The sequence below is a fragment of the Lycium ferocissimum genome, chromosome 2 (genome assembly GCF_029784015.1).
Source record: "Lycium ferocissimum isolate CSIRO_LF1 chromosome 2, AGI_CSIRO_Lferr_CH_V1, whole genome shotgun sequence".
In the NCBI taxonomy this organism is placed as follows: domain Eukaryota; kingdom Viridiplantae; phylum Streptophyta; class Magnoliopsida; order Solanales; family Solanaceae; genus Lycium; species Lycium ferocissimum.
The window spans coordinates 59,587,929-59,615,897 of NC_081343.1; the positions used below are offsets into that span (position 1 = coordinate 59,587,929).

Genomic DNA, 27,969 nt, shown 5'->3' on the forward strand with positions numbered 1-27,969 from the left:
TTTTTTTTTATTATTTGAAACCAGAGGACAAAAGTTAAAGATCAGAGATTTGAGTGACAAAAATTAAAGACCACCCAAGATAGGGTCATTCGTGCGAATGACACGAAAGGAAATGGGACTCTTGATCATTTTTTTGCGCGGATTGTCCTTCTTTTGGAGTAGTCTTTAATTTTTGGCCCTCAAATTACTGGTCTTTAATTTTTTCCTTCACTTATAAAAAAAAAATCAAAAATATCAGGTGTTTCAGTTGAACTAAAGCAGTAGTAAAAAAAAAAAAAAATCACAAGATAAGGCTTTGAGAAAAGTCTATCTTATGCGGCATAAGTTGTCTCAAGGCATAACTCAAAAAAATCGCCTCAACGCAACCCATGTCGTATCGGCGATAAATTTAGTTATTCCTTAAAAATAACCTACTGCATTGCTTTAAGACATAACTAAGCCTTATAAGGTAACTTTTGTCGGATCCGATAGAACTTTAGTTGTATCTTGAGGCAATCTATGTCGCATAAGATAGATTTTTTCAAAAGCGTTGCCTTATAATTTTCTTTATTTTTATGCCTAAATTGAGATTCAAACCCTCGGGACATTGAGCTACGAAAATTAAAGACCACCCGAATAAGCGCATTCCTGCGAATTGCCCACTTTTGACCCCTGACCCGGAAGAGGAAAAAATTAGAAATCGGGTTTTAACGTTTAACAGAGTTTGGAATCAAACTTCGAATTGCACGAGCACTCCAATACAGAAAAGGAAAGGACCCTCACTAGCAGTTCCCCCAAATTTGCAACGAACAATCCAAAATATGATAACTAGTGGAATTGAAGACGAAGAGAAATGGCTTGCCGCTGGGATCGCCGGCCTTCAGCAGAACGCTTTTTACATGCATCGCGCTCTTGTATATCCCCTCAAAACCTCTATACTCAAAATTTGAGATTTTTTTGCATTCAAAACCCCTAATTTTGTGATTTTCAGGATTCGAACAATATGAAAGATGCATTGAAATACTCTGCTCAGATGCTTTCTGAGCTCCGAACTTCCAAGCTTTCTCCTCATAAATACTACGAGCTATGTAAGTGATTTTCACTGATCTGATTTGCTCTTAGTTGGAAATTGGAAATCCTTTTGACTGAAGTATTGGGATTGTGCGGTTTGATTTGTTTAGATATGCGCGCATTTGATGAATTGAGGAAGTTAGAGATGTTTTTTAGGGAGGAGACAAAGCGTGGCTGCTCTATTGTTGAGTTGTATGAGCTCGTGCAGCACGCTGGCAATATTTTGCCCAGATTGTAAGTTGTTATGGCGATCCACTTGTATGCTCCGATTTCTGAAAGCTTAATTGTGTCTTTGAGTTCTCATAAGATAATTTGATATTTTCGTGTATGATGGACTTATCGAAGGAAAGGAACTCGAGATGTTTTTTAAGGAAGTTCTAATCCAGTTTCGAATTAACTGTCTAATTTTGTTTTCCGTTTGGTTTAGAAGTGGAGTATGCAAATTAGGCCAAGTGTTGCAAGACACTATAGCGTAATTTGAAATATACTAGTGTTTACCTTTTGCGTTTTAATCATATTGTAAATATTCCATACTACTGTTTGGTCATCAATGGAATCTTATTTTACTGATAAAAATAGGGTTTGCTAAAAATTGCAGTGTTAGTTTAAATATTTCAAATGCTGAATACCAAACAAATAGTAAAGCACATACTATCTGTTAACACCAAAAGTTTAGCACCAAAATGGGTTAGTCCAATTGGGGTTCAACCTATATGGATCTAGGGAAAGGCTACCACTTGGACGTTTCAGTCCTTACAACTCAGAGTCTAATTAGACTAGACTAAAAACCAAGTGCAAAAACAACACTTCCACATTAAGCAGAGAAGTTACCACATCTGACTAAACCTCATGAGTTGTTCGCCACAAGGAGGACCTGGTCAAGTAATTACTTCACCACAACTTGGGAAGCAAGCGCAGTTGGCCTAGTACTACCAATCACTTGATTACATTTTGGTCCATTTTCTCCATGTTTTGTTTAGAACTCAGTTTTTTTTTTTTGAATGCAAGTTTCACTGCTCTAGCAGTTTGGAAACTGGGAATCTGCTAGACGTTGCATTTAGAGTATTTGTAACTGGAAAATGTCTCATAGATATGTGAGTATTAAGAAAGCAAGCCATAGGGTAATTAGCAATAGGCCAGCATCCTTTTTCTTTTCTTTTTTGATAAAGTAAATAGGCTGGTATCCTTTTACAGTAAACTTACCAAATCTTTTGTGAACTGGTGATTGCTTTTCAAACTGGGAGGGATTTTTTAGATATTATGCTTGCTTTGCAGTAATTTTAGATGGGCAGACAGAACAGGAGGTTGTCACAAGTATAGCTGAAGACCTCAAGTTTCCCATCCAGGGATGCTGAGATACAAATTCAACTTGTCTCAAATTTGCATTATAAATTTTTTCTTGATAAGATAATATTTTGTTGATGTCCTGGGGTAGTGGAACCCTGTACACAAGTAGTAGACCAAAAGATAGGGAACCTATTGCATTACTAGTATAAGAGGGCTGATTGCATTCAAGATCATGATACAACGTCGAATGGTGGAACTGTTGTAAGGACACTTTATGCGATTATTCCTTTGGTCTTCGGTTATGTACCTTGAATAAAAAGAATACTAATACTGTTATAAGAACACTTGATTTCATTATTCCTTTGGTCTTCAGTGATGTACCTTATTTATATTAAAGAGAAATGCTAATATGGTTAGAAGGGCACTTGATTTTATTATTCCTGGGATCTCGGTTAAGAGATTAAGAAAATGTGCACTCAGATTTGTGCTACTAGTAGACAAGTCACTGATTGCCTCCTTAAGCTTATGCTAATTCTGTTCTTATATCACTTGCATGTCAGTATTTTCATGGTTTTTATCCCTGCTTTTTCTTCCTTAGGTATCTCCTTTGTACAGTGGGGTCAGTTTACATTAAATCAAAGGAGGCTCCTTCCAAGGATATTCTCAAAGATCTGGTGGAAATGTGTCGTAGCATACAACATCCATTACGTGGGCTCTTCCTAAGGAGTTACCTTTCCCAAGTCAGCAGGGATAAACTGCCTGATATAGGATCTGAATATGAAGGGTAAGGGCATCACCCAGCTGCTTTATCATCGATTTTGGTATATTATTATGCATCAGATGCCCGAATTAGATGGGTTACCTAGCAATGGTCTAGTTGCAAAGTTTACGCACTTTTGAAGAAAATCACAAAACTTTAGTTGGATACCCCTGACATGCTGTTCCTTCAGGGATGCTGACACTGTCATGGATGCGGTAGAATTTGTGCTCCAAAATTTCACAGAAATGAACAAACTTTGGGTGCGAATGCAGCATCAGGTTGGTTTAAATGTCTGTGAATGTTGTAACTGCTTTCATACTTTGACATGAATAATGAATGCCTGCATGTCATGAAGGTAAAACAAAATCAATAGGGCATACTTTGTGGTCATGCAGGTGTTTTAATTCTTCTGAATGATACCTACTCTTTGCTGATGAGTTGAGGCTTGCGTCGGGCTTTCTGGTCTGCAGGGACTTGCACGGGAAAAAGAAAAACGTGAAAAAGAAAGAAGCGAGCTTCGCGATCTTGTAATGAGCTGTTACTTAGGCATGATTACTAGCAACTGAAATAAGCAACGGATGTGCACACTTATGTGAGGATTTTCGTTTTGCTCTTATATTGGTAGGTGGGGAAGAACCTGCATGTTCTAAGTCAAATTGAGGGCATTGATCTTGATTTGTACAAAGATATGGTGCTTCCAAGAGTTTTAGAGCAGGTAATTTACCTCTGGTGGCAGTCCAGTTTATCATACTTATTTAAGTCAAAGTTTTTACAATATTCTAACTCATGGCATACCTCATGTTATGTTTAGGTTGTCAACTGTAAAGATGATATTGCACAGGGATATTTGATGGATTGCATCATTCAAGTCTTCCCTGATGAGTACCACTTGCAAACTCTTGAAACATTACTAGGTGCTTGCCCCCAGTTTCAGGTATGTCAGATTGTTCTTAAAATGGGATTTTCTTTAACTGCAATAGCAAACAGTAGAAGCAAAAAATGTCATGCCTGGTGGTCCCAGGGGTGTGAGGTTGGTTTACCATAAGCTAACCTTTGCGTTATTAGACCAACAATTTGGTTACAGAACAATGCACTTCGTTTCTAATGCTACAAGATAGGTTAGCAACTTAACAGATCAGTCATGCAAAAGTTTGAAATTCTTATACCAATCAAAAATAAAAAATCTTAGACCGGATCTGCATCACTTATGAAGTTTGTTGTAAAATAAATTCTTGCCACTTGTTTGTTTTATACTATCTCTGTGACAGTTCTAAACAGTGGAAATCAATGTTCTTTATGATCAGAACTTAACCTAACGAGACTATTTGCTATGCCATTTGTGTTATCAGGTGATTTCCTATGTCATTTATGTCTTTATTAAAAATTTATGTCTTTGTGTCTTCAGCCATCTGTTGATATCAAGACGGTGCTTGCTCGTCTAATGGAAAGGCTTTCAAACTATGCTGCTTTAAGTGCAGAAGTTAGTAACAAATTCAAACTTCTCCGGAATTAGAGATTTGTACCTTGCGGTTTCTGAATAATTTCTTCCTGCAGGTCTTACCTGAGTTTTTCCAGGTTGAAGCTTTCGCGAAACTAAATAATGCTATAGGCAAGGTAATTGAAACTGCTATATGGATTCTGGAATGCTTTGAGAAGACAGCTTTTTCATATCCTGGATTTTCTACCTCCACCTTGTAGAGATTTAACGTATATAAAGTTTTAGAATTTCAACAACAGATACTTATTGACCAGCAATCATTGTGTTCTCCCTTGTTGGAGATTCAGCTAAATCTAGGAAATAAAGTATTTTCATAACTTCATAGCAGAAAGTTTCATTCGGGGAGATTATCATTTGTCACAATATAGATTAATAACATTGTACCTTAGTCATGACCTGATGATTCTGATCTGTTCTCCATGTGAGATATTGGACCAGAAAGCTTTCCAAGACATTCTTGGTTGTTTTGTTTTTTCTAGAATAAAGAACAATCACTGTTGTTTTCTGAAAGGAATTAATATGGTTTTCAGAGAACAAAAACTTTACGAAAAGGCTGTCACGAAAACAAAAACTGACTCTTGCAGAAAACAAAAACTGACTCGTGCAGAATCATATTGAATGACAGACATTGTTTTCCACAAAAAACAAAACGAACATTCCGTAAATGAACTGAATAACATGACTTTAAAGTCCTTGCACCAAGGTTTTTCCCCCTGATCCGTAATGAAATTTAGTTATGTATATTTTCTTGGATTATAATGATGGGCTTCGTTATGCCCGTCTCTCCGTTGATGCAGGTGATAGAGGCTCAAGAAGACATGCCTATTGCCGGAGCAGTGACTTTGTATTCATCCCTTTTGACATTTACTCTTCAAGTCCACCCTGATCGCCTTGATTATGTAGATCAGATTCTGGTAGATTCTCTCTCTCTCTCTCAATAACTAGTTGCCATAGGCTTTATGGTTCTACGTTTTATGTTTTCATGATAAGTTTATTAGTATGTTGCTTTTTCCGCATCCAAAATGAACATGTGAAATTTATAAAGCAGAACACAAAGACAAGATACGTTGAAGCTGAAACTTTTCTTCCTTTGAAAGCTATGTCAATTTAGACGGATTTCTGATCTGCCTGGTTCATGTGGAGCCTGTAATGATCACACTCTTATTTATTTCTAGGGTGCATGCGTTCAGAAACTTTCTGGACAAGGAAAGCTCAAAGATAACAAAGCAACAAAACAGATTGTGTCCCTACTAAGTGCCCCTCTGGAGAAGTATAAGGATATAGATACTGCGCTAAAGCTGTCAAATTATCCTCGTCTTATGGAGTATCTTGATGATGCAACTAGTAAAGAGATGGCTAATGTTTTGGTTCAAAATATTCTGAAAAATAAGACTTGCATTTCAACTGCTGAAAAGGTTTGATTCTAGTTAATTTTGTGTATTGCTTACAAGTATTTCCTTTTGGTACTTGAAATTACTGGTCTTGTCAGGTTGAGGCACTTTTTGAGCTAATGAAAGCGCTGATTAGAGATTTGGATGAGGATGTTAATGATGAGGTGGACTGGAAACTCTCTGCTTGGTTAACACTTTCCTTAGTTCTTAGTCTCATATTTTCCTTGCATCCTTACTAGGATGCTATTAAAATTAGTTTATGTGTGCCTTTCCACTTTTCAGCTTGATGAAGATGATTTCGCAGAAGAGCAGAATTCTGTTGCGCAGCTTATTCAGATGCTTCACAATGACGATCCCGAAGAGATGCTGAAGGTAATTATGATTTACTTTCTTTTAAATTACTTGTATACTCCTTTGAGGGACAGCCTCTGTACTTGTTATTGCTGAAAAATGTGTCCTTGTAGCATAATGTTTTTGCCTTTTTGGATTGAGGTTGGTTAAGAGTATTCTTATGCATGTCTTGCTGGAGCATGTGTACTTATTTTTCTTCCCTTTTAATTTCTCTTAGCTTATTGCCAGCATGTGGATTCATGAGACATTACAAAGATACTTGTTTTTTTTTTTGGCTAGCAACATTACAAAGATACTTGTTTTCTCATTGAGTATTAGTTTCTACCCTTCACCAAAAGTTGAAGATCGTGATTTGATTGGCAGAAAAAAAGAGAGCAGGAAGGCCGTTTAGTTTTTTCCTTTTGTTTCTTTAGGTAAATGGTTTAAAAGTGGGTTTGGTGTATTATTAGAATATTCAAACAATAATCTGTATAGTGTCAAAAATATATTTCTAGAACAATGGTCATTGCTGTTTGACATCCCAAAGAAGTAACCAGGAATATGGATTTGGGATAGAATTCTATTTATCATCTTTCTTTTAAGTCATTTTTCTTCTATGACATGCTTCTTCAATATCAATATCTAACAAAGATTTATATTTGCTCGTGCACTGTCACAGACGCGCACGCGTGCAGTCACAGTCTCACAGAGCTAGATAGAAGCGTTGAAAACATCTTGTCTAGATTACCTGTTTGGCCATAAAATTTATTCACTTTTTTCCGAATAATTCTTCACTTTATTTTGAAAATCAGTGTCTGGGGATGAAAACTCCAAATTCAATTTGAAGGTGGATTCCGAATTTGGAAAACAACTTATAACTTGTTTTCCAACTCCATCTTCATAATTCCAAATAAAATGCTCTCTTCTCTCCTTCGCAAAAAGTATAACCAAACACAACTCCAACTTCAAAAATTCCAGTAAAGTGAAAAATATTTGGTTTCTATGGCCAAACGCCTACTAGGTAAATCACTACCTCTTGCAAGAAAAGACAATGATATTCTCTATTATCCTCTTAAGTTTCTAACACTGGAAGAGAATTTTAAGTTGGTCATGACACTTAACAGATAAATATGAAAAACAATAAAATGAAACATTGGCATTTCCATTTGATTAAAATGGAAGGAAACTATGTGTGAATCAATTGCTGTAACATGGGCTTGTTGTGTGTGGGCTATCTCCAGGACATGTTATGCGAGGTCCATCTTGTGTGGAGGAGTCTGCACCTTCTCAGCCTTGTATCCATGTGCATACAAGCCCAGCTTGTAACTAAAATGAACAGCTAATGGCTCCTGGCTCTGGGGTTGTTCCCATTTTCTTTTATATGATTGTTTATGCTCAAGACAAGACATGCATCTGATGATACTGTTGTATGATTTGCTTCTATGTGGCTGCAATGTTTGTTTTCCTAGTTGTACATGTTTCAAGTGTTAAATGGTTTGCTATTTCATTGAATTGCAGATGATTTGTGCTGTGAAGAAACACATTTTGACAGGAGGGCCAAAGAGACTTCCCTTTACCATCCCTCCCCTTATTTTCAACTCACTTAAGGTTTGAATCCGCAACTTCAGGGCTATAAAAGGATTCTGGTGCTCAATGTTTTTTGACTTTTCTTTGCGCAAAGCTAATTGAAGGAGAATTGTGCATATGTAGCATGTTGGGATGATCGAACAACAAAAATAGTATATTATCCTCTCCCTCCAAAATGGTCCCCATTAAAGAGAAGAAAGAGAGGATAGAGTTTCTTCGCAAAAAGTATTGACCTACTTCTGTTGCGCTGCTGATGTATTTTCTTTTGTTTCTAGTTTGTTCGGCGACTACATAGTCATGATGAAAATGCTCCTGAGGAAGAGGCATCTGCTATGCCTAAGAATTTTTTTCAGATTCTGAATCAGGTATTATAACATAATGGGGATCTTATGTTATTGGTGTAAATCTTTTTGTATGAGTTGTGTTGTCAGTCTGGTAACTCGTTTCTCTTCAAGCTGTTATGACAACCTCCATTATCTGCAGAAGAAAAAGAGAAAAAGTTTCAGCTTTTCTTATTCTTCTATTCCTTCTTTATTTAGCTTGCCTTCCTTCATTTGCAGTATTCATACAATCTACCATACTTAAGAATGTTTTGAGGTAATTGTGTTACTTATAAGCTGTCGTTTGTTCTAGATTATTGAGGCTCTCTCAATTGTTCCAGTACCCGAACTAGCGTTGAAGTTGTACTTGGAGTGTGCTGAGGTACAGGATTTCCCTTCAAACTTGTGGAAGCTAGTTCATGTCTGTTTTTTCACTGACAAGCAGTTGTATCTGTTGCTCAGGCTGCCAATGACTCTGACCTAGAGCCGGTGGCCTATGAATTTTTCACTCAAGCCTATATACTATATGAAGAAGAAATCTCGGTAGTATTTGTTTTCTTATGTCTCAATTTTATATTCTGGAATTCCTGACATGCTACATGCTTTTGTGAAAGCTTTAGTTGATTTTCTAATATTAATTCAATTGTTTGACAGGACTCTAAAGCACAGGTGACTGCAATACACTTGATAATAGGGACTCTTCAGAGAATGCACATCTTTGGAGTTGAGAACAGAGACACGTTAACGCACAAGGCCACGGGGGTAATTATTTTAGCATCTCCTATTTTCTTATGCTGATTTTCACTACAAATAAATTCTGACCACTCTTTCCCCTTTTTTACCCTCAAGTACTCTGCAAAGCTCCTGAAGAAACCTGATCAATGTAGAGCTGTGTACGCTTGTTCACATCTTTTCTGGGTTGATGATCAGGAGAATATCAAGGATGGAGAAAGGTTCATAACTATGCCATGCATATTTAGGGGATAAAATATGCGTTCAAGTCTTCTAAGGCTCTTTTGGAGTTCCTTTTGGTTTCATGCTTCTCTGTTGCCCCCTTACGTGTTACTGTTTTCTTCTTTTGATCCAGGGTTTTGCTTTGCTTAAAGCGGGCCTTAAGAATTGCAAATGCTGCTCAACAAATGTCCAATGCAACCCGAGGCAGCAGTGGATCGGTCTTGCTCTTTATAGAAATTCTAAACAAGTAAACCAACTCTTGTGACTCCTTTTCATTTTACCTTCTCAAGCATTGCTCTTTTGGAAGTCATTCACAATAGAATCATTTGTATGTTAACAGGTATCTATATTTCTTTGAGAAAGAGGTCTCACAGATTAATGTTGCCTCCGTCCAGAGCCTGATTGAACTAATCACAACTGAAATGCAAAGCGAAAATACAACAGCAGATCCTGCAGCAGATGCTTTTTTTGCAAGCACCCTGCGATATATCCAGTTCCAGAAGGATAAAGGTGGTGCAGTTGGCGAGAAATACGAGCCCATCAGGCATCAAGTCATAATTAAATAGAGCATTCTCCCGCGGAAATTGCATTCTTGGGTGTCACAGAAGCAGAACATTTTTCTTACAGCTACAAAATTGATTCCTTTTCACTCGCTCTAGAGAAAAATGCATTTGACACCGGGCTAGCAGAAGCAGCTGCAAAGATAAGTATATTGTGCTGTATATCTTAATAAAGATTGTGATTGTTGTAACAATTTTCTCTCCAGCTATGACTTCGAGTGCCTGCCACTGGCATTATTTATTTTTATTTTTTTTGGTTGGGGGTGGGGGGGATAGATTTTCTTTTGAGGTGGAGAGGAGTGGGGAGGTAGTTCATGAATATCTAGTTCAAAATGTGATTATGATAGGTACCAGAATAATTTGTCCTTTAGTTTTGGATAACACGCTCTATCCCATTTGAACTTTGAGCATTTCATAGATTACCAATGGTAATTGGAGCAATCTTTTGGTGGAATATATCACAAGGAAGTTTTCATTTGAACCAATCAATTTTTGGTATGAGCCTATGAGGCTATTATTGCTGATTAATTATAAAAAGTTTAATCTTTCAGAAAATTTGAACTACGCTTTTCATAAACTATGACCTTTTGCTAGCCTAACATTTACACTTTGATATATTTGAAAATCTGGCAGAGCTGTGGGGTTAATTTTCACCGTCTCTCTTTTCTCGTTCACCTCCCTGTTCCCCTAATGTAATGGAGTAAAGAATAAGAATAAAAATGTGTTAATAGGAGTATCTTATTATTAAAGAGGTTATCTACTGGTGTACATGTTCGTCTACAAAAGCATCACACAGTTCTCTTGGCAAGAACTTATTATTGAAGAGGTATATCCCGTAGGAACTCAAAAGAACATTTCAGTAACATGAAATACATGTAGGATCATCATTAGGACCAATCATACTTGCCGACCATAGCTGAACTGATCGGATTAACCAACCAAAGTTGGCTTCAGTCTTTGTGTATTGCAAAAGCCCTAGTAACGGTCGATAGTAGAAAGTCATAGCAAATCCAGTAGCTACTTGTACTAAAAAAAAAAAAGTAAGCATATTTCCCCCCTAAACAATAAATATATTGACGTGGGGAGGAACGTATTTACTAGTTATATCATTCGCAATTGCTTGAATCGAGACGTTCTTCGAACCAATCATATACTTTATTGAGATAGACGGAACTCCCCCTCCAAGAACTGTATATGAGAATTTCATCTCGTACAGCTCAAAGCAAAAACACGTAAATACTAGTTGCAACAAATATAGAATAGAAAGTTTTAAATTTAATAAGTTCTGATCCCACTTCTTTGGAAAGTCCGAAAGATATATATTGCGTGTAACGACAACTTAAATCTATCCCCTCTCCATTTGCTTATATATTTCTAAATGGAAAAATCTTCCCAAAGGTTTATGTTTAAGGAAGAAGCAGTGTGGTTTGATACATTTAGCCTTTAATTTAGTAAGGTATTTCTTGTCCTTGACAGAATCTGACTTGATACATTCCAATCTCAATCATGTACATATGACTTGAAGGAAGGATTACATCATCAACTTAATTACAATTCTCTTGTTTAATAAGAAAAGAAAGTAAAATCACCCTTTTATTTAAAACAAATCCCGAGATTTAAATACATCCAAACTGCCACCCATTCTCATTTTTTAGCAGCCGTTCTCCTGAACATATTATATATTGGCCCCAGAGCAAGAAATTCGTGTTTGTCACAAAACAGAGCTTTTCTTGAAGACCTCAGACTCAGTTCATAGCATACTTTTGAGTCCAACTGCGAGCCATTGATTCATACTTGTTCTTATCAGTCTTGCACATATGAGCTATTTCTGGAACCAGTGGATCATCTGGATTTGGATCTGTTAGCAGTGAACATATGGACAGCAAAACCTGCAACAACAAAAGCGACATCAAATATATCAAAATTGGTTGAACTGTAGAAGTTTATGCTATACTATGCATGCTCAAAAGTAATATAGTCCCTTGTTTAAATGTCGGTTGTTAAATGGATTCAGCTTATATACATTGATAGTCTAAATAGAGTAATATTTTCTCCGACAATATCATTTAACTTTTTTTGCAAGTACTAACCTGATTTTTCAGGTAATTAGTTTCTTTTAGGTGATGTGGATTCTATCGTTAGTATAGTATATAAGTTGTAAAAACACACGCACACACATAATAACCAGACACTAACATTACCGTATTCCAACTTTTTATTGTCAAAAGAAGTGAACATTTAAACCTTTTGTGTCATGAAGTAGTAAATCACCTTGGATATGGTGAGGGCAGGACTCCACTGATCCTTAAGAATGTCCAAACAAATATTTCCATTATTGTTTATATTCGGATGGAAAACTCTGGTCCTGAAAGCCACCTGCCAATATATATGATCAACTAAATATCATCAGGCATTTGCTATTTCCCCTTCTTTTCTTTCTTTCCATCTGTGTCCCTTTTTCTTTTAGTAGGAGGAAGGAAATGATTGTGTGAGACCAATTAAAAAACACACCTTGGGAGGTTTGAAAGGGTAATCAGGGGGGAAATGGATAGTGACTTGGAAAACACCACCAGCATAAGGGCTTTCATTTGGACCTATAATAGTTGCTTGCCAGTGAAACATATCCTGAGCTACTGGACCTGAAAAATATTATAACAGATCTTGATAATTAGCTTTAACCAACAAACTCCTTAAACTAGTAGAAGTTTGCACTTGACAAATTTCCTAGTATTCCCTTTGTGTCAATTTATGTATCTTACTTTCCCTTTTAATCTGCTTAAAAAGAATGTCACTTTCTATATTTAGTACACTAACTCTTTAGTCACAATATCTCACATGACACATTTAAAACCACAAGATTTCAAAAGGCATTTTGATACATTATATTGTACATATTACCACAAGATTTAAAAGTAAAACTCCGTGTCTAATCAAATTAAATCACATAAAATGAAACGGAGGAGTAATATTTGGTGTACCTGCACTGCATGAAGTAGGAGGGTCTCTTTGCAAGTCCCTTAGCTCCTTGAGAATTCTCCTCGATGCCATTAATACCACCACCAGTACTTAAGTTCAAAAGAGAATGATGATGAGAAGATTTGAGAAGTTAAAGCAGAGAAAAGATCAACTTGATGAACAAAGTTGGCTTTCTTAGTTTTACATATCCTCATAAGTAATGAAATGGAAGGGTATATATAAAGGAGCTAAGAGAAGAAACACAACTTTCTTTTCTTAAGTGGCCAGCCAGGTCACACATTGACATTGGTATTAGATTCTGTACCAGTAAGCAATGCACTCTTTAAACTTGAAAATGAACGATAATTGATTCTCGGCCGTGTGAAAAAACACACAGATTATTCTTCAGAGTTGGACCAATTTGAAAACAATTAAATTTCGCTTAGTGCTTTCCACTTTCCACTTTCCACTTTCCTCATTCAGCATCATTATATATTCGCTACTATTTGATTCATCCATTTCTCAAGAAACTGCTTAAAACTAGACTTATAATTGCCCTAAATCGAAAATTGCAAGTGAAAAAGTCGAACCAAATTGAACCGTGAACGCGGAATACCCTATGGGTTCGGTTGGTTGGGGAACAAGTTATCCTGGATTATATGCTCCGGTTGTTATCCCACCCTCCCACGTGGATAAAATAACGCTACAATCCCGGAATAACTAATCTCGAAATAACTAATTCCGGAATTAGTTATACTGCAATTTTATCTCAGACAAACGTGGGATAAACTCATCTCAAATTTAATCCGGGGATTAATTATCCCTTATCTCTCGTACCAAACGAGCCCTAAGTTCTTAGATATTGATGGATATTTACAAGATTTGTTTACTTACAAATTGCTCATTAGAATTGATCTTCTCAGCTCAAAAGTGGGGAAAAGGAACAAAAGAAGTTTAAATATTTCAATTTTGTAGGTTAGATGCTTCAAATCTTTACTCCACATAAGAGATTATAGTTGATATTCTTTTAAGAAAGGGGGTGGGTTGGGGAGGCATAAATTTGGTTAATGGACGGTATACATTATTCAAATATTGTGAGGCTGTGAATTGCACTGCATTTGAATGAATATACACGTTTTCCCCACCTTTCTGTATCATTGCCTTCCAATATTGAAGAATAGAAAACCATAGAAGTGAATGATGATCAATCAACTTTATGTTATCTTTGACCAAGTTTGATGAAACGCACTACTTCTTTTGGCACTATTAGAACAGGATTACAGCATCCATATATTGCACTGCTGTTTGCTGTTACAAGATATGATTTGCATATATTGCACTGCTGTTTGCTGTTTACAAGATATGATTTGCATTTATCGAATTTGAAAAAGAGTTAGAAGAAATGGTTCGAGCCTCTTATTTTATATGTACCGATATTGTAAAGATTTTTCACACTATCAATGTAAACATGTGATAGCAGATTAATCACTTTACCAGATTACAATTAATGATCACTCGTAATAACTTTATGAGTGACTTAATTGTGTTGTAACAATTTTTATACTGTTATAGTGCAGAATCTTGTACCCCATTATAAAATATTACAAAGTCAAAGGATCTGACACATATTGTACTCAATTAAAATATGAATTCCACTTAGCACCCAGCCAGCTGAATTATGACAAAGGATAATCTAATCAAACTATAATTGATATCTGGCAATCAAGTTGCCACTTCATCCCATGTTTGTAGAGTCGATATTTTCCATTTGATTTTAATTATGAAACGAAAGTACCATAGGACTAGGGTCAACTATAGTATGCAATGTATTTGTTGTCCACGACCATTATAGAAAGAGCACCTAGTAGTGGATCACCTCGAATTACTTCTGGTATCTTATCTTTTTAGATTTTCAACTTCACAAACTTATTCCTTTCCCTTCTGACATAGAAAAAAGAAAGCCAAATGAAAAAGCAGAAGGGGTAGCTTTATGATCCGGCCAAGAAAATAAACTAAATTGAGAAGGGGGAAAAAAATAAAATTCAAACGTTTGTTTTTTTTTTTTCCTTTCCAATTTTTTCTTTTCTCATACCATTTACAACAAGAACTTAATGAATCAACGGAAAGAAAAAACGTAAAAGCTAGAGCAGAATGATACTTGAAAGAAAGTAATATATTACGTCTAATATGTTCAAAAGTTTTAAAAAGTGAATACAAGGAAAATATGAAGTCAACATTGCCGGGAAAATTTCTTTTTTCTAATTGGATTCTTTCAGTCATTAATACATAAAGCAAATAAAAACACAGAGGGCACAATACAGTGGCCTACGACAAGGTGCTGTGACTAAACAATTAGATATCACAGCAATACAGAAAACCGAGCCACCTGAGAATTCAAGAGATCGCTTGTAACTTTAAATGAGACATACATGGACCTCCTACTTCCCGAGACAAATGACAAAGGAATATGAGGGAGATATTACAAGGAGAACTGTGACCAGTAACATCATTGGACCTACTGTTGATCACAAAATTGAGCATGCCTTTTGGGACTTTCCCTTCTTTTTCTTCTGCTTGGGAGGCTGGAGCACGACCTTGATAGCAGCATCAAAGACTGCTTTCACATTCTGCAGCAAGGACGTTTCAACCATACACTTAACAAGAAACATCTAAAAAGTACTTCAGTGCAAAAAATAAGATACTCCACAGACAACATACCTGCTGTGTTTTTGAACTACATTCAATGTAAGAAGGTGCACCAATTGTTTTCCTCAGCTCCTCACCCTAAACGTTGAAACAGGGGGATTCAAAATAAGAGGTAAAAAGAAAAGAGCAAGCAAGGTATGTCCAGCCAAGCATCAAAGAGAGGAAGCATGCTGGTGATCCTACCTGAGCAGTAGTAATTGGCACAGCGCCAGGATGGTCTACGAAGAACTGCTTATCATCCCGAAGATCTGGTCCAAAACAGGCAGAAAGTAGGATGGTTAGGCCTTGATTCTTGAAAATCATCAGCAGTAAAAACAAGCTACCAAAGTATACAATTAAGTAATCTGAAAAGAAAAGCAATATGAAAAGAGAAACAAAATAACAAAAAAATGAAAAACAAGTTACATTACAACACAACGTCATAACATATGGAGCAAAATGGAGCATTTCAATAGCATAAAGAGAACAAGAAGAGAAATATATATGTATGACAAACCATGCCAATTCAAGCTTGCCCGGTATGGTGAGTAGAGATTGAACTACTCCACACAAAGTGGGCATTCAAATTCAAACTCAACTGCCAGGCTACTCGTTGATTTTACTTCTATCTTTTAAAAGAGAGATTAATTTTTATATATTAATTAAGCATTGCATTAGTACCTATAGGCAGAGTTAATTCTTTCAACTCAATCAAAAATGAGTAAATTGAGCAAAAGCAACAGGATTACCCACATTTACTAACAACTAACCATTCACCAGCTTCACAAGATAGAAGGCCCACCATTCTCTTTGTTTGCTCGTCAGCAGTTTATATAAATCTCCTATCAGTTACTAAGAACACTAGATCAATCAATCAATTAACTACACCTTGATCCCAAATCCATTGAGGTCGGGCTATATGAATCATCTTTAGATCCATTCCACTCTATTTAGGTTCACTCAAAACTACAAGCTTTCGAAGTTCACTTAACCAAGCAAGTTAGGTCATAGGTGCTGAAACATCCTTATATTTCCATGGCCTTTTCCGTCTTACTTAGTTCTTTTTATCACTCAGAACTGAAGAACAAATAGCAAAGATTGATGAGACAACTTGATGATCACCATCTACATATAGATGAAACAAAATAAGATCAAATCATGTTTAAGGGAATACTCACCAAGTTTTGTTCCAACAAGCACTATTGGGACACCGGGGGCATAATGCTTCAACTCAGGAATCCACTGGAAATATATAAACAAAACAAGCTTAATATTGGATAATCAGAAAAATCATCAACACAAAGGAAACAGAATGAGAAAGCTCACCTTCTTGGCAACATTTTCATAGCTGGCTTTACTAATGAGAGAGAATGCCAAAATGAAAACGTCAGCTCCACGGTAACTCAGAGGTCTTAACCTATTGTAATCCTCCTGTCCTGCAATCCGTATAAAAATCATCAGGCTCAATAAACTGTGGATTAGAATTTTTCACAGTAGAGATATATGCATCGAATCAGAAGCTCATCAGCAAATGCATAGTAAATGATGTCTAACATAGTTACCAGCAGTATCCCACAGCCCTAGGTTGACAGTACTCCCATTGACGACCACATTTGCACTGAAATTGTCGAACACGGTAGGCACATAATCCTGTCAAACGTTTCAATAAATGAGAGGAAAACAATTGATGAACATGACCAATAACCTTCTCAGAATACACAACATACGAAATCCTCTATATGATAACACCACAACTTTCTCCAAAGCCACAATGATGTAAAGGCAGCAGATAGGGAACATTAATTGAATTGACCCAAAAATCATCAAGTTAACACAGGAGAGCAATATATTCCTTGGTTTTCTCATATTTACCGCTAATTATCACAGCTAGATTGAAAAAGGGGCACATAATAATGGAATTACAAAGGTGGCCTAGAGCAAACAAATTGTGGGAAGCAAGAAACTTTCTCCAAAAGAACAAAGAAGATGCAATTTTTATAACGTAATGAACTTGCAATAAGACATAGATTAGTATAGGTTAAAAAGTGGCCTGAAGCAAACAAATTTGTGAACCTAGAAATTATCTCCAAGATACCATTTTTAAACCATATATAGAACTTGAATAACAAAAGAAAGAAACCAAATCCCACCAGCAAACCAATGCCTAGCAAAATAAACAAACAATAATTATGTCTCAATTCTTTTACAATGAATACCATATAAACAAACATGCTATTTTCGATCAATCCATTCATAAAACAAGAACCACATTAAGAAAAAAGATACAAAATGTAAGAAAATACAAACCGTGGGGAAGGTATTGCTGGTATAAGAAATCAAGAGACACGTCTTTCCGACAGCACCATCACCCACAGTAACACATTTAATAAACCTTGAAGCACTCATCTTTTTTTCCAAGCTACCCCTAAATATTCAAGAAAACCGACAACAACCCTCCTTTTCTCAGATCTTCTTCAAGAAGACCTGATCCCAAAAAAAAAAAAAAAAGTTGAAATGTGGTTTCTTGTTTTCTTTTATTTTAACCTCTCCAATTCCTTACAATGGCATGAAAACCCAGCAGAGAAGAAAACCGAGACATGGTGTTTCTTTTTTCACTTGGTGAAACCCTAACCCTAATTCTACGTAAAGGGGGGAATAGAAAATGTAGAAGAGGGGAAAGGGTGAATGGAAAATGAGAAAATGAAGAGAAATCCAGATCTAATTAGAGGTAGAGAGAGAAAGGGTGAAAATACTAATGGGCGTTGTTCATCTTTGTTTTTTTCTGTTTGGTGTTATTATAAAGGAGCCCTTTCTTTTAGCCGCGAAATAATGCCGTTGAAGTGTTCAATCAAATTATGTTTCTCTTTCTGCCTATCACTTTGCTTTATTTGTACTCTACTCTATATAAAATAAAAATACAGTATTAATTAACCGTAGCAAAGTGACCTGAGTGCATGTGAATGATACATATTATATTATTGTATTGAATTGGTTTAAACATAAGGAGGACATTAGAGCTTTAGTGATTCAGTAAATAGAGGAAAAAAACTCTATTTTTAATAAAATTTTAAATGCTCTCAGAAAATAACTTAACAATCAAACTTAAAACTCTTATATTCACGTTGGAAGTAGACTTAAGCATCTTTGGATTATACATATAGACAACTTTGAACTCCATCTTTTTTTTCCATCATTAAAAATTGATAATCAAGTACAATACAAGTTCACTACAAGTCTTTCTATCGTACTTTTAAGACGTATATTTTACTAAAATTAGATTACTTACATGAGTTTCAATTTGAATGAATAATCCGTTTATTTAGTTTTATTTTTTTTACTCTATTATTTTATCTTGAGATTCTCGACCATAATGAAATAATATTTACCAATTAATAATTTAATAAGTCTGATTTTCAATGACAAACTTAGGATATACTGTACTAGATATCCAAAAATTTCAAATTGGGTATCACTCACTTTTGAGTCTAATCTTGATAGGCCATGTTCACGTTTGCCTCTTTAAATTTTCAAATTTGGTATCTGTCACTTTAAAGTTTAAAGAGTTTCTGGATTTTTTTGTTTCTTATGAATTCCTCAAAAGAGAAAAATAAAATTCTCACCCTTTTTATTTCCAAAGGTCCCACCATATCTTTTCTAGACAAAAAGTACAAATCGTAGTGACAGTGTTATGATTAATTTCCACCAACCAGTTAGTGCCTTGTATCAAAGTAATAAGTAGGAAATTGTATTAGCCAGCGTGATATAGCTAACTATGGAATATATATGATACCTATTGTATAATAAAACATTTTTTTTTCATATTTTTCTCCCAAGCCATTCTTCCATTTGATATCATCATTGAACAAAAGTAACAGTAGTACTAACTGATTATAAAAGAGTTAGCATTAGTTATTATAAATTGACAGGGTGATTTGAGACGATTGAGACCACCGCAATTAATACTAAAAATTGACGCTACTAGTAGGCGCCTATAACTTTATCAATATTTGTTAGGTACAAGCTTTTTTAGAATGACAATTTGGTGCAACAACTGCAACCATGTTCTCACGGAATTGTTTGCTTAATTTAGTGGCCAAATTCCAGCTGTTTAAAGGAGGTACCTAGCAGGTGGATATTGGTTCACAAGAAATCCCAACATAGAGGTATTAATTGAAAAGAATCAGTCACTAAATTCAAGTCCAGTTGTCTAATTGAAGTGGCCAAATAGCAAATTCCTCCATAAGTAGCTGTAAGTTTACATGTTTGACCAAAAATATAAGTACATAGGACTAATTTTATCATCATTCGTGGAATGAACAGCTAAAGAAGAACAGCTTTTGATTCAGCAAGTATACTAATTGAAAAGACAACCCATCCATTATGAATATTATTAGCAGATACAACAGTTAATGGGGCTCCACTATTAAGCCAATGTCCAAATCGATAAGGCCCTACAAGTATAATGAATAATTGACAGCGTAAAAATACACACACAAATGCTGTATACAAAACATTTGAAAGCTCGAGATAGTGTTACACTAACCAAGGGTAAGAACCAGCAAAAAGGCATCTAGTATTTCATGGAGGGCATGAGCATACCTCCAAGTGAAAACTGCCCACAACCTTGAGCCACCTTTTCAGAGGAGGACTAAGGGTTTCAGCAGATCACCAGCGCTTGTATTTTAACCGAGCAAATTACCTCTATGTCACAACCACGATTGATTAAGATTTGGAAAATGCACGCAGTGTTTCGTCGAGGGCCTTCTGGTCATATTCACCTGTAAAGACACAGTTACCTAGTGGACCTTTTAGAAGTATCAGTCTTAGCTTCCCATCTGCCACTTTTTTATCAACCTGACACCCAAAACAACAAAATCAATGGTTGAAGCAATGACTTCTAACTATTAAGAGCTCAAAAAACTAGTGACTCTTACAGCCATGATAGACTTGAACATTTCCACAGTCATAGTCTCTGGAGGTGAAGTCGGCAACTTTGCCTGTTGTAAGATCTTGTGCACCCTCTCTACCAGTGAATCATCAATCCAACCAAGGCGGCATGACATGTCAACAGCCATGACCTGAAAGAAATTTGTAACTAGTTCATGCATCACGTACACTAATATAAAATTGTCCCTCTATTTTCTTATGCTTTCTCCTTGTTTCACGTTTCTCTGAGAAGCTGTCTAGTAGGGGAAGAGACCACTTGCATAGGAGGTGATGGAAGTATGAAAACCATACCGTGCCAGCAGCAACTGCTTCTCCATGAAGCCACTGCCCATAGCCAAAGCCAGTCTCAACTGCCTGCAAGTGAGAGGATATTACCTCAGGAAATTACTTTAACAGAAGCCTATGTAACATTTGATATTATTCTTAAGATACAAAGATTTGATTGTTTGACCATCAACAAAAGCATTCCTTTCCAAACAAGGTAGTAGAGACTTCCAGCCAAGCGTCAAAGTCCCTTGAGCATTTTAAGATGAAGACAAACAAAACATTGAAACTTACGAACTGGCATAAAGTAGTAATGACACAACTGTTTCCTTTAACAATGGTAGACTTAACTCTTAACAGGCAAACAAACAAGTCAATGATGAGACACCAAGAAATGGTCATCAAGCTCCTGTAAAATAGCAGCAAAAGGAATGCACAACAATTGTCAAACACTTACATGACCAAAGGTATGACCCAAGTTCAAAGTTGCCCTCAGTCCGCTTTCTTTCTCATCTTGAGAAACAACATCTGCTTTGTTTTCACAGGAACGCTTGATAGCATAGGTAAACGCAGCGGGGTCCCTGGAAAAGCATAACCGTTTTCAGTAACGTGTGAAATTGCATCAGATAGCCAGCTTACATTACTCTTAGCAAGTATGAAAGCTTCAGGTTATGATATGGATGACTCAGTTCGAGTCATACGAACATTGCTGTAATACTTGTGACACCAGCTTGAGTTTCGACTTATCCAGAAAAGGTTATGATATGAGAGAATAATAACATTTATATTTATGCAGGGATGTTAAATACAAAAGAAGAGAAACTTCCAATTGATGCACAATATAAAGCTAAAAAGACTTAACACATTCCTAACCAATGCGTGGGCCGCATAACTCCTCCACTCGGATTCCTCTATTTCTCATCAGGGTGTTTTACATTCTTAATGGGCCATATAAGATGGTAGAAAATTTTAGCTTTGTGCCTATGTAAGTCTCTTTCTAGAGATGAAGCTGGACAAAACAAAAAGTTGGCAATCGACTACTCAATGACATATAAATAATAATTATTGTTTACCTTGCTAATAATAATGGCATATTCTGTTCTTGCCACTCAAAAAACTCAGCGTCTCTAATAAGTCCATATTTTATCACCTCTGCAAGGCCAGATGCTAATTCTCTATCTGGTAAAGTATTCAAGGTTTCCGTGTCTACAAGCACACACTGCGGTTGGTAGAATGCTCCAATCATATTTTTACCAAGCGGATGGTTTATTCCAGTTTTGCCTCCAACAGAAGAATCTACCTAAAGACATTGGGCCAAAAAACAGGATACAAAAGTTAGCCTACTAAAGAGAAGAATCCATAGTCATCAAACTAGAAGACATAATGTGTAACTGTAATGTACATCTGATATGCATGGAATTGATTATAGAAAACAAAAAAATCAGAGAACCTATGGCCAAAGAACAGGATATAAGAGTTAGCATCACTAAGTGAAGAATCCATACTCATATCAAACTAGATACAATAATGCACATTTCAAGTCACATGTAATTGGTTATAGCAAAGAGAAAAACTCAGCGAACCTGTGCCATAACAGTGGTAGGAATCTGAATAAAATTAACTCCACGGAGGTAGGAAGCGGCGGCATATCCACACATGTCACCTATGACTCCACCACCGAGGGCGACGAATGTACAACGACGGTCCAGCCTTGATTCAATGGCTTTATCAAAGACTTTCATAAGAGTTTCCTGAAATAGCATATTGACAACGTCACATAAACCTTATAGATAAAATGTTTCTCTTGAAACTCACATTCTTGAAGCCCAGAGCTGCTTACCATGTTTTTAAATTGCTCACCATCTGGCAAAATGACACTTTCTACAGTAACATTAGGGTTTCCATCCGTCAAAGCGCGTATAGTTTTATCGAGATATAGAGGAGCAACTGTAGTGTTAGTAACTACAAGGACTCTCTTCCCATGAATATGTCTGCAAATAAGACAGAAGGAAATTAACCATGGAAATTCACAAGAAGTCACAAACGAATATACAGACACACACACAACATAGAAAAAGTTCCAAAATAAAACTGGAAACAACTCAAGTTAGGCCAAAAAATATTATAACGATCGATCAAATGGGTTTCTTAATTTCCTTTGAATAAGTAAAAACAACCAATCAACAATCAAATGAAACCAAAACTCTGAGATTTTCATATTTCTTTCTGAAAACTTATAAATCAATATCCACATAAATCAGCAAATGAAACCATAACCTTGAGAGTGAGAAATATTTTGTATTAGTGCTAAGCAACCCGGACTTGCACAATCCAATATTATTTGGTCCTCCGGACCAGTTTGGCCCTCTTTTATAGGAAAGCGGGGCTCACAGTGACTGGCAACAGTAACATTCGTTCACCTCACTACCTTTTTATTTTGTTGTTTTCTGTATCGATTTATGCTTGGTCATTTTTTACTACAAAAACGAAAAGCTATTGTTGTAAGCCTGTAACAACATTCTAGGTTTTACTGCTGGATGTCAATATGTTGATTTCAATACATCTCATGTTGCAAAGTGGCAGATTAACTAATTGTGACTTGTGAGTCACTTTCAAGCCGTAACAGCTTGTAATGGACTATGTTTTCGTGAAAATCATTGGTCCAGAGAGAGAAGGTTTGTGTATAAATTGTTAATCTTCATTTATATGCACCTTCACCAACTAATCTTTATATGCATCATAAAAATAACACGTTTTTGAGCGCATTCCTATTGCTTTTACATACAAAGAAGACTAGAAGTCAAGCTAACCCATCATTTATAACTTTTTTTTTATAGGTAACCCATCCTTTATAACTAGCGCCGCATGTGCACTTTACCAATCTCTGCTCACGTTTTGTACCATACTTGCACAATGTGATAGAAGGTTTACAGGAAATCCAATATTCATGAGTTCTGATAACACTACCAGTATATCGTGAAAATACATGTCATTTGAAAACTCTATTAAGACGTAACTAAAATTCCATTGGAACCAACTATAGGAACAGAAAATGAAGAACTTTTAGGAGGTACTGAATTCATTGCCCAGCAAGTAAACCCTTCTCTCCCCTGCTTTAATTGTAAGCTGGTGTTGCATGTAGGGGGAGGATGGTGATCAGTTGCTGTCACACTGTAAAGTGGCCTCACAGTTTTGGGCGGTAGGTCTCTTTGTTTGACATCGATGGAGTGCACCGATAGACAGTGTTAGAGGTTATGGCGAGTTGAAGGATAAGGGAGTTGGCGAAAGCATATTGGACCGCTAATCCACCATGCGTTTTTGGTCTATATGAAATGAAAGGAATGGAAGGATGTTCCAAGGCAACAAGAGAAGTGTAATTAACACCCTTTGTATAATTTATACTTTGGTGTCTAGAAAGAATGCCATTTTGTATAGATGGTTGTATAGGCTTGATAGGATATCAAGATTAGCCTACGTTTCCACTTTGTACTTGTTTTTTTCTGTAACCTTGGTCAATTAATTAAAGGATATTTCACTTATGAAGAAAGTCCTGCAAACTCAACCACTATCACCAAAACAGAACTTCTCCCTGTACAGCCTATTTAGCTGAAAGAAATTGGCAATGATGAGCTAACTCTTAAAAGCATAAGACATGGTGTATATTACCAGCATTATACTTGAGCCAGACATATGATTCTACGCTCTATACCACCTAGGACATCGAATGTCATAAAAACCTGGCATTTTGCCTTCAGAAACAACCAAATTCAGAACAATCAAATATTCTTATCATGTACTCTATCCTAATTCGCCAGGCATATTTCTTTCTGCAGATGTTAAGAGCTCTCCTTCCCCACGCGAACTTTTCAGTGAAAGAATTAAGTTCCTAATTTAACTTAACATCATCGATGTATCTGATTATAAGCAATTATGTTCTCTCTGTCAGCCCAACTGATATTAAAGAATGCAAAAAAAAGTAGTCCAACCGATACTAAAGAATGCAAAAGTTCTCTTGTAATTTGTACTAAAGAAAAGCTTTTTACTCAATTGCTAAATTCTAAATCTGTCTAATTTCCTCCTCCTCCTTCTTATATAGTCATTTTAACTTTACAAAAAGGTGTGCAGCTAACAGATAACATTTAAAAACTCGAATCTAAGCAGTAAGGAAGAGTTGGTTAAATTGAAGGTGGAAATAGCAAAAGTGAAGTACCTTTGAAGGAGGTCAGGTTGATCAAGAAGCCCAGACCCAATATAAATGGGGTAGCTCCGATTACCCAGATCCACTTCAACAACTGTGGGTTCCACATTACTCGGGGACTTATCCATCACTTTCGTCGCAGAAGTTGCCAACACCTTCAATCGTGTGGCTTTCGACTTCAACACACACTTGGAACAAGGTAAAGAGCCGGTAGCAGGGAAACGCACGTGGATGTCACGTGGAATTGCTTTGGATTGGTGGAGTTGGTGGGCGGAACTGGTGAAAGATAAAGCCTGTTTTGGACAGAAAGACGACGCCATGGAGGTTGGTGCCAAGGAAGGATTGTGGCGTCGATAATTTGTGGATGGTTTGGTGGGTTATGGGACTTTTCATTTCATAGTCCTAGTGTTTGTTATAAGATTAAAAGATTGTTTAGGTGGGAATAGAGATGGAGGGCGTGGTAGGTGGAATTTTGGAAAATGCTTTTTTCTGGTACAAGTTTTTCGAGGCTACTACTCAATTTGTAGGATAGTTGTTTATACAGTCCCATATTATTTATCTACTTTTCCTTTTACATATTCTTTAAGAAATTATAAATAAAAATATATTTTTACTATATTATTCCTATCTCTTTCTAATAAATTATACGCTAATCAATATTGGTTATTTAAAAATTAATTAATGCTAAGATTAAAATAGAAATTTTTTAATTAATTCTATTTTGATATTTTAAATGAACAAGTATTTTGAAACGAATGTATTTAGTAATGTGGACAACTAATATGAAATGGAAAGAGTACACAAATATAGGCTAAATCGGTAACAAAACTCAAAGTATATGCTACTTGGCATAAATCTTTTGAGAAATAGACATACAAGGTAATTTTCCTTTTAAATAAAGAATAGCTAAAATCTATAAAGTTTTAAGTTTAATGGCCTAATAACCAATCTTCAGATCATTATGAATTCAGATCTCGAGTTTGAAGGGGCAAAGTTCACGAATAGGCATTTTATGGGCGATGTTTAAATTTTAAATAAGGTTTACAGGTTATTTAAAGTTTAGCCAGCGCTTTGAGAAGGACAGTAATCACATCTATTCTTCTTCTTCCCACTTTTTCTACACGGTGTGCTTCTCTTTTTCTATGTTATTTTCTTCTATTTTTATGATTAGCGTGCATTTATCGCATCCCAATAATAAGTATTGTCACTCATTTCTATTATAAAAAATAAAAAAAAATTGAAAAGCTAATTCATACACTAATATAATTTTACTTATGTTATTATCTAATTAAAAAAGATTCAATGGGTAGTTAAAGGAATTAGTAGGTAATTTAGGATTGCATTAATTTCATCTTACAACTCTACTTAGCATACAAATAAACATATCTAAATTTATTTTTAGTTGTACATTAAGAGGACAATATATATGAATGAAATATTAAAATTTTTAATAGCAACAAAATGTGTCATCATGAAACGAATCAGTTGCTTGTAATCACAGCAGAGCAGATGCTTCTTAATAATAATTATAATCTTCTTGTTATCATGAGTTGTAGTTTCAGTCAATTCCAAAATTGTAATCTTCATTATTAATTCACTAAAATTATATCAAAATCAAGTTTTGCAAATACCATTCTAACAAATCAAACTTACACTTAATACAATAAAAAAGCAGGAAATTACTATGTACAACATTTAATTCGATCACATGAGCTTGTTCATCTCTAAAGAGAAAATCTTGAAGTAAGCGAGTAAAGTTGATGTCACGTCCAGAAAGTCACGTGTTAAACGTGAAAATAACTTCATGAGCGCATCTGATACTGCCTTGTGGTTTGGTGACTCGAACGGCGGAATCGAATGCAATATTTGTTCACCCTTCATCTCTAAAGAAATAAACATTCCAAACACATTATGAACATAATTAATTTTAAATTTCAAGATCTTTGTAAACTCTAATAAATGTAGAATTAATGGTGGTAGTTTAACTTTACTCTCTTTAATCTGCATATGCTCGTATTCTAACTGTTCATTTAAAATATTATTTCAGTTCATAATAAAGATGAGTTTATCCGGATTAAAAGTCGTTGGTACACAATTTACTCTTTTTTATTGGCACTAAATGTCAAACACTAAATTAGATAAATTACGTTCTAACATTTTTTGTCAATCAATTATGTCAAAACTAAATATAATCACTGATATTATGTTTCAAAAATTAAAATCAAACTTTATGATAAACAAATGCTCGTTAAATAATTGAAATGAAAGCAATAAATCGTCTATTTTCTATACAATGAGACAACTATATTCTTTGACAATTTATCACACATTGCTAACCATCCACGGAAAACAATACAAAAGAAGCAAAAGAAATAAACAAATGAACAAATAAGAATTCGAAGTCCATATATCAAAAGGGTAGAATAAACAATTAATATGAAATAAATTAAGCTGTCTTATATAGTCACTTATACGGCTTTCTTGGTTGCCTCTAATTCCAATATTATAAGAAAAGCGCAAATATTCATAATCGTAATTCATTTTATTAAAAAATTAAGAAAGCAATATTTGAATAATATCTTCTTTTTTCTTCATGTTTGAACTACTGAAAGGGAGAATAATCTATTTTCTTACTTCTCTGACTTCCAAATGAACCTTGGCTATAACATTCCTTGTCTTTTGTGGCAGCAAACAACAAAAATCAGCTTTCCAAAATCAAATTTGCGAGATAAGCATATATTTAGAAAACAAATGGTAATTGAAGGAAGGGAAGAAAAAGGAGATCTTTTTTTTTTTTTTTTTTTTTAGGAGCAAAATCCAATTCAAGTTCTCATTATTTCAACTTATAATAAATTTGAATGAATTTCAGCCACCAATTCCTAAAACAAATTTCTCCAAGGGAATTACATATCAAACTATTGTCAGCAATTTCAAATTTTGATTTTATCTCGGAACGATAAATATCTCGTGCCGATAAACTTAGAAACGATCGATAATATGCTAAAGCAAAACGATAAGAGAAAAAATATAAATAAATAAATGGATCTAACAGCAAGAAAATAAATAAAATTTAAAGGTTATTGGAGTAAGATGCAATACCTGTGCCATCCATAAAATTGACAGCAACAATCTTCAATTAGGAATGGTTAATATTCATCAAATGGATCGGAGTGAGACTTAAAC

General features: G+C 35.4%; 4 protein-coding genes across 4 annotated transcripts; 1 reads left to right on the forward strand and 3 right to left on the reverse strand.

The window, feature by feature from the left end:
* Positions 1-589: 589 nt before the first annotated feature.
* Positions 590-10,193, forward strand: LOC132046415 (vacuolar protein sorting-associated protein 35A-like). Its single transcript, XM_059437040.1, has 22 exons — positions 590-893; positions 971-1,067; positions 1,161-1,284; positions 2,936-3,121; positions 3,288-3,375; positions 3,568-3,624; positions 3,723-3,812; positions 3,909-4,031; positions 4,503-4,577; positions 4,652-4,711; positions 5,393-5,509; positions 5,771-6,010; positions 6,085-6,150; positions 6,269-6,358; positions 7,835-7,924; positions 8,179-8,268; positions 8,537-8,605; positions 8,686-8,766; positions 8,878-8,985; positions 9,073-9,176; positions 9,311-9,424; positions 9,518-10,193. Exons 1-22 carry the CDS (start codon positions 801-803, stop codon positions 9,741-9,743), a joined length of 2,388 nt encoding a protein of 795 aa, XP_059293023.1. The 5' UTR covers positions 590-800; the 3' UTR covers positions 9,744-10,193.
* Positions 10,194-11,206: 1,013 nt separating this feature from the next.
* LOC132046419 (ubiquitin-conjugating enzyme E2 10-like) lies at positions 11,207-12,909 on the reverse strand. Its single transcript, XM_059437045.1, has 4 exons — positions 12,716-12,909; positions 12,249-12,376; positions 12,009-12,113; positions 11,207-11,626 (listed from the first exon to the last, which is right to left on the reverse strand). The coding sequence occupies exons 1-4, from the start codon at positions 12,783-12,785 to the stop codon at positions 11,483-11,485; spliced, it is 447 nt and encodes a 148-aa protein (XP_059293028.1). The 5' UTR covers positions 12,786-12,909; the 3' UTR covers positions 11,207-11,482.
* A 2,019-nt stretch (positions 12,910-14,928) lies between these two features.
* LOC132046418 (rac-like GTP-binding protein ARAC11) lies at positions 14,929-18,051 on the reverse strand. The gene is made up of 7 exons (XM_059437044.1): positions 17,685-18,051; positions 16,940-17,027; positions 16,704-16,813; positions 16,556-16,619; positions 15,582-15,646; positions 15,411-15,476; positions 14,929-15,319 (listed from the first exon to the last, which is right to left on the reverse strand). The coding sequence occupies exons 1-7, from the start codon at positions 17,781-17,783 to the stop codon at positions 15,218-15,220; spliced, it is 594 nt and encodes a 197-aa protein (XP_059293027.1). The 5' UTR covers positions 17,784-18,051; the 3' UTR covers positions 14,929-15,217.
* Positions 18,052-19,729: 1,678 nt separating this feature from the next.
* On the reverse strand, positions 19,730-25,247 carry LOC132046414 (3-dehydroquinate synthase, chloroplastic). Its single transcript, XM_059437039.1, has 8 exons — positions 24,799-25,247; positions 22,429-22,579; positions 22,172-22,339; positions 21,662-21,888; positions 21,046-21,169; positions 20,616-20,678; positions 20,312-20,455; positions 19,730-20,231 (listed from the first exon to the last, which is right to left on the reverse strand). Exons 1-8 carry the CDS (start codon positions 25,104-25,106, stop codon positions 20,100-20,102), a joined length of 1,317 nt encoding a protein of 438 aa, XP_059293022.1. The 5' UTR covers positions 25,107-25,247; the 3' UTR covers positions 19,730-20,099.
* Positions 25,248-27,969: the final 2,722 nt, after the last annotated feature.

Coding starts and splice junctions, on each gene's coding strand:
- LOC132046415 (XM_059437040.1), top strand. CDS start 801: ATGATAACTAGTGGAATTGAAGACGAAGAGAAATGGCTTGCCGCTGGG. Junction 7,925..8,178: donor TTATTTTCAACTCACTTAAG/GTTTGAATCCGC, acceptor TTTTGTTTCTAG/TTTGTTCGGCGACTACATAG. Junction 8,269..8,536: donor TTTTTCAGATTCTGAATCAG/GTATTATAACAT, acceptor CGTTTGTTCTAG/ATTATTGAGGCTCTCTCAAT.
- LOC132046418 (XM_059437044.1), bottom strand. CDS start 17,783: ATGAGTGCTTCAAGGTTTATTAAATGTGTTACTGTGGGTGATGGTGCT. Junction 15,647..16,555: donor GCTTGTTGGAACAAAACTTG/GTGAGTATTCCC, acceptor GTTTTGGACCAG/ATCTTCGGGATGATAAGCAG. Junction 15,477..15,581: donor TGCCAATTACTACTGCTCAG/GTAGGATCACCA, acceptor TTCAACGTTTAG/GGTGAGGAGCTGAGGAAAAC.
- LOC132046419 (XM_059437045.1), bottom strand. CDS start 12,785: ATGGCATCGAGGAGAATTCTCAAGGAGCTAAGGGACTTGCAAAGAGAC. Junction 12,114..12,248: donor ACCCTTTCAAACCTCCCAAG/GTGTGTTTTTTA, acceptor ATATATTGGCAG/GTGGCTTTCAGGACCAGAGT. Junction 11,627..12,008: donor CTGCCCTCACCATATCCAAG/GTGATTTACTAC, acceptor TTGTTGTTGCAG/GTTTTGCTGTCCATATGTTC.
- LOC132046414 (XM_059437039.1), bottom strand. CDS start 25,106: ATGGCGTCGTCTTTCTGTCCAAAACAGGCTTTATCTTTCACCAGTTCC. Junction 21,889..22,171: donor CTACCACTGTTATGGCACAG/GTTCGCTGAGTT, acceptor CAATGTCTTTAG/GTAGATTCTTCTGTTGGAGG. Junction 21,170..21,661: donor ATGCCATTATTATTAGCAAG/GTAAACAATAAT, acceptor ATGCTTTTCCAG/GGACCCCGCTGCGTTTACCT.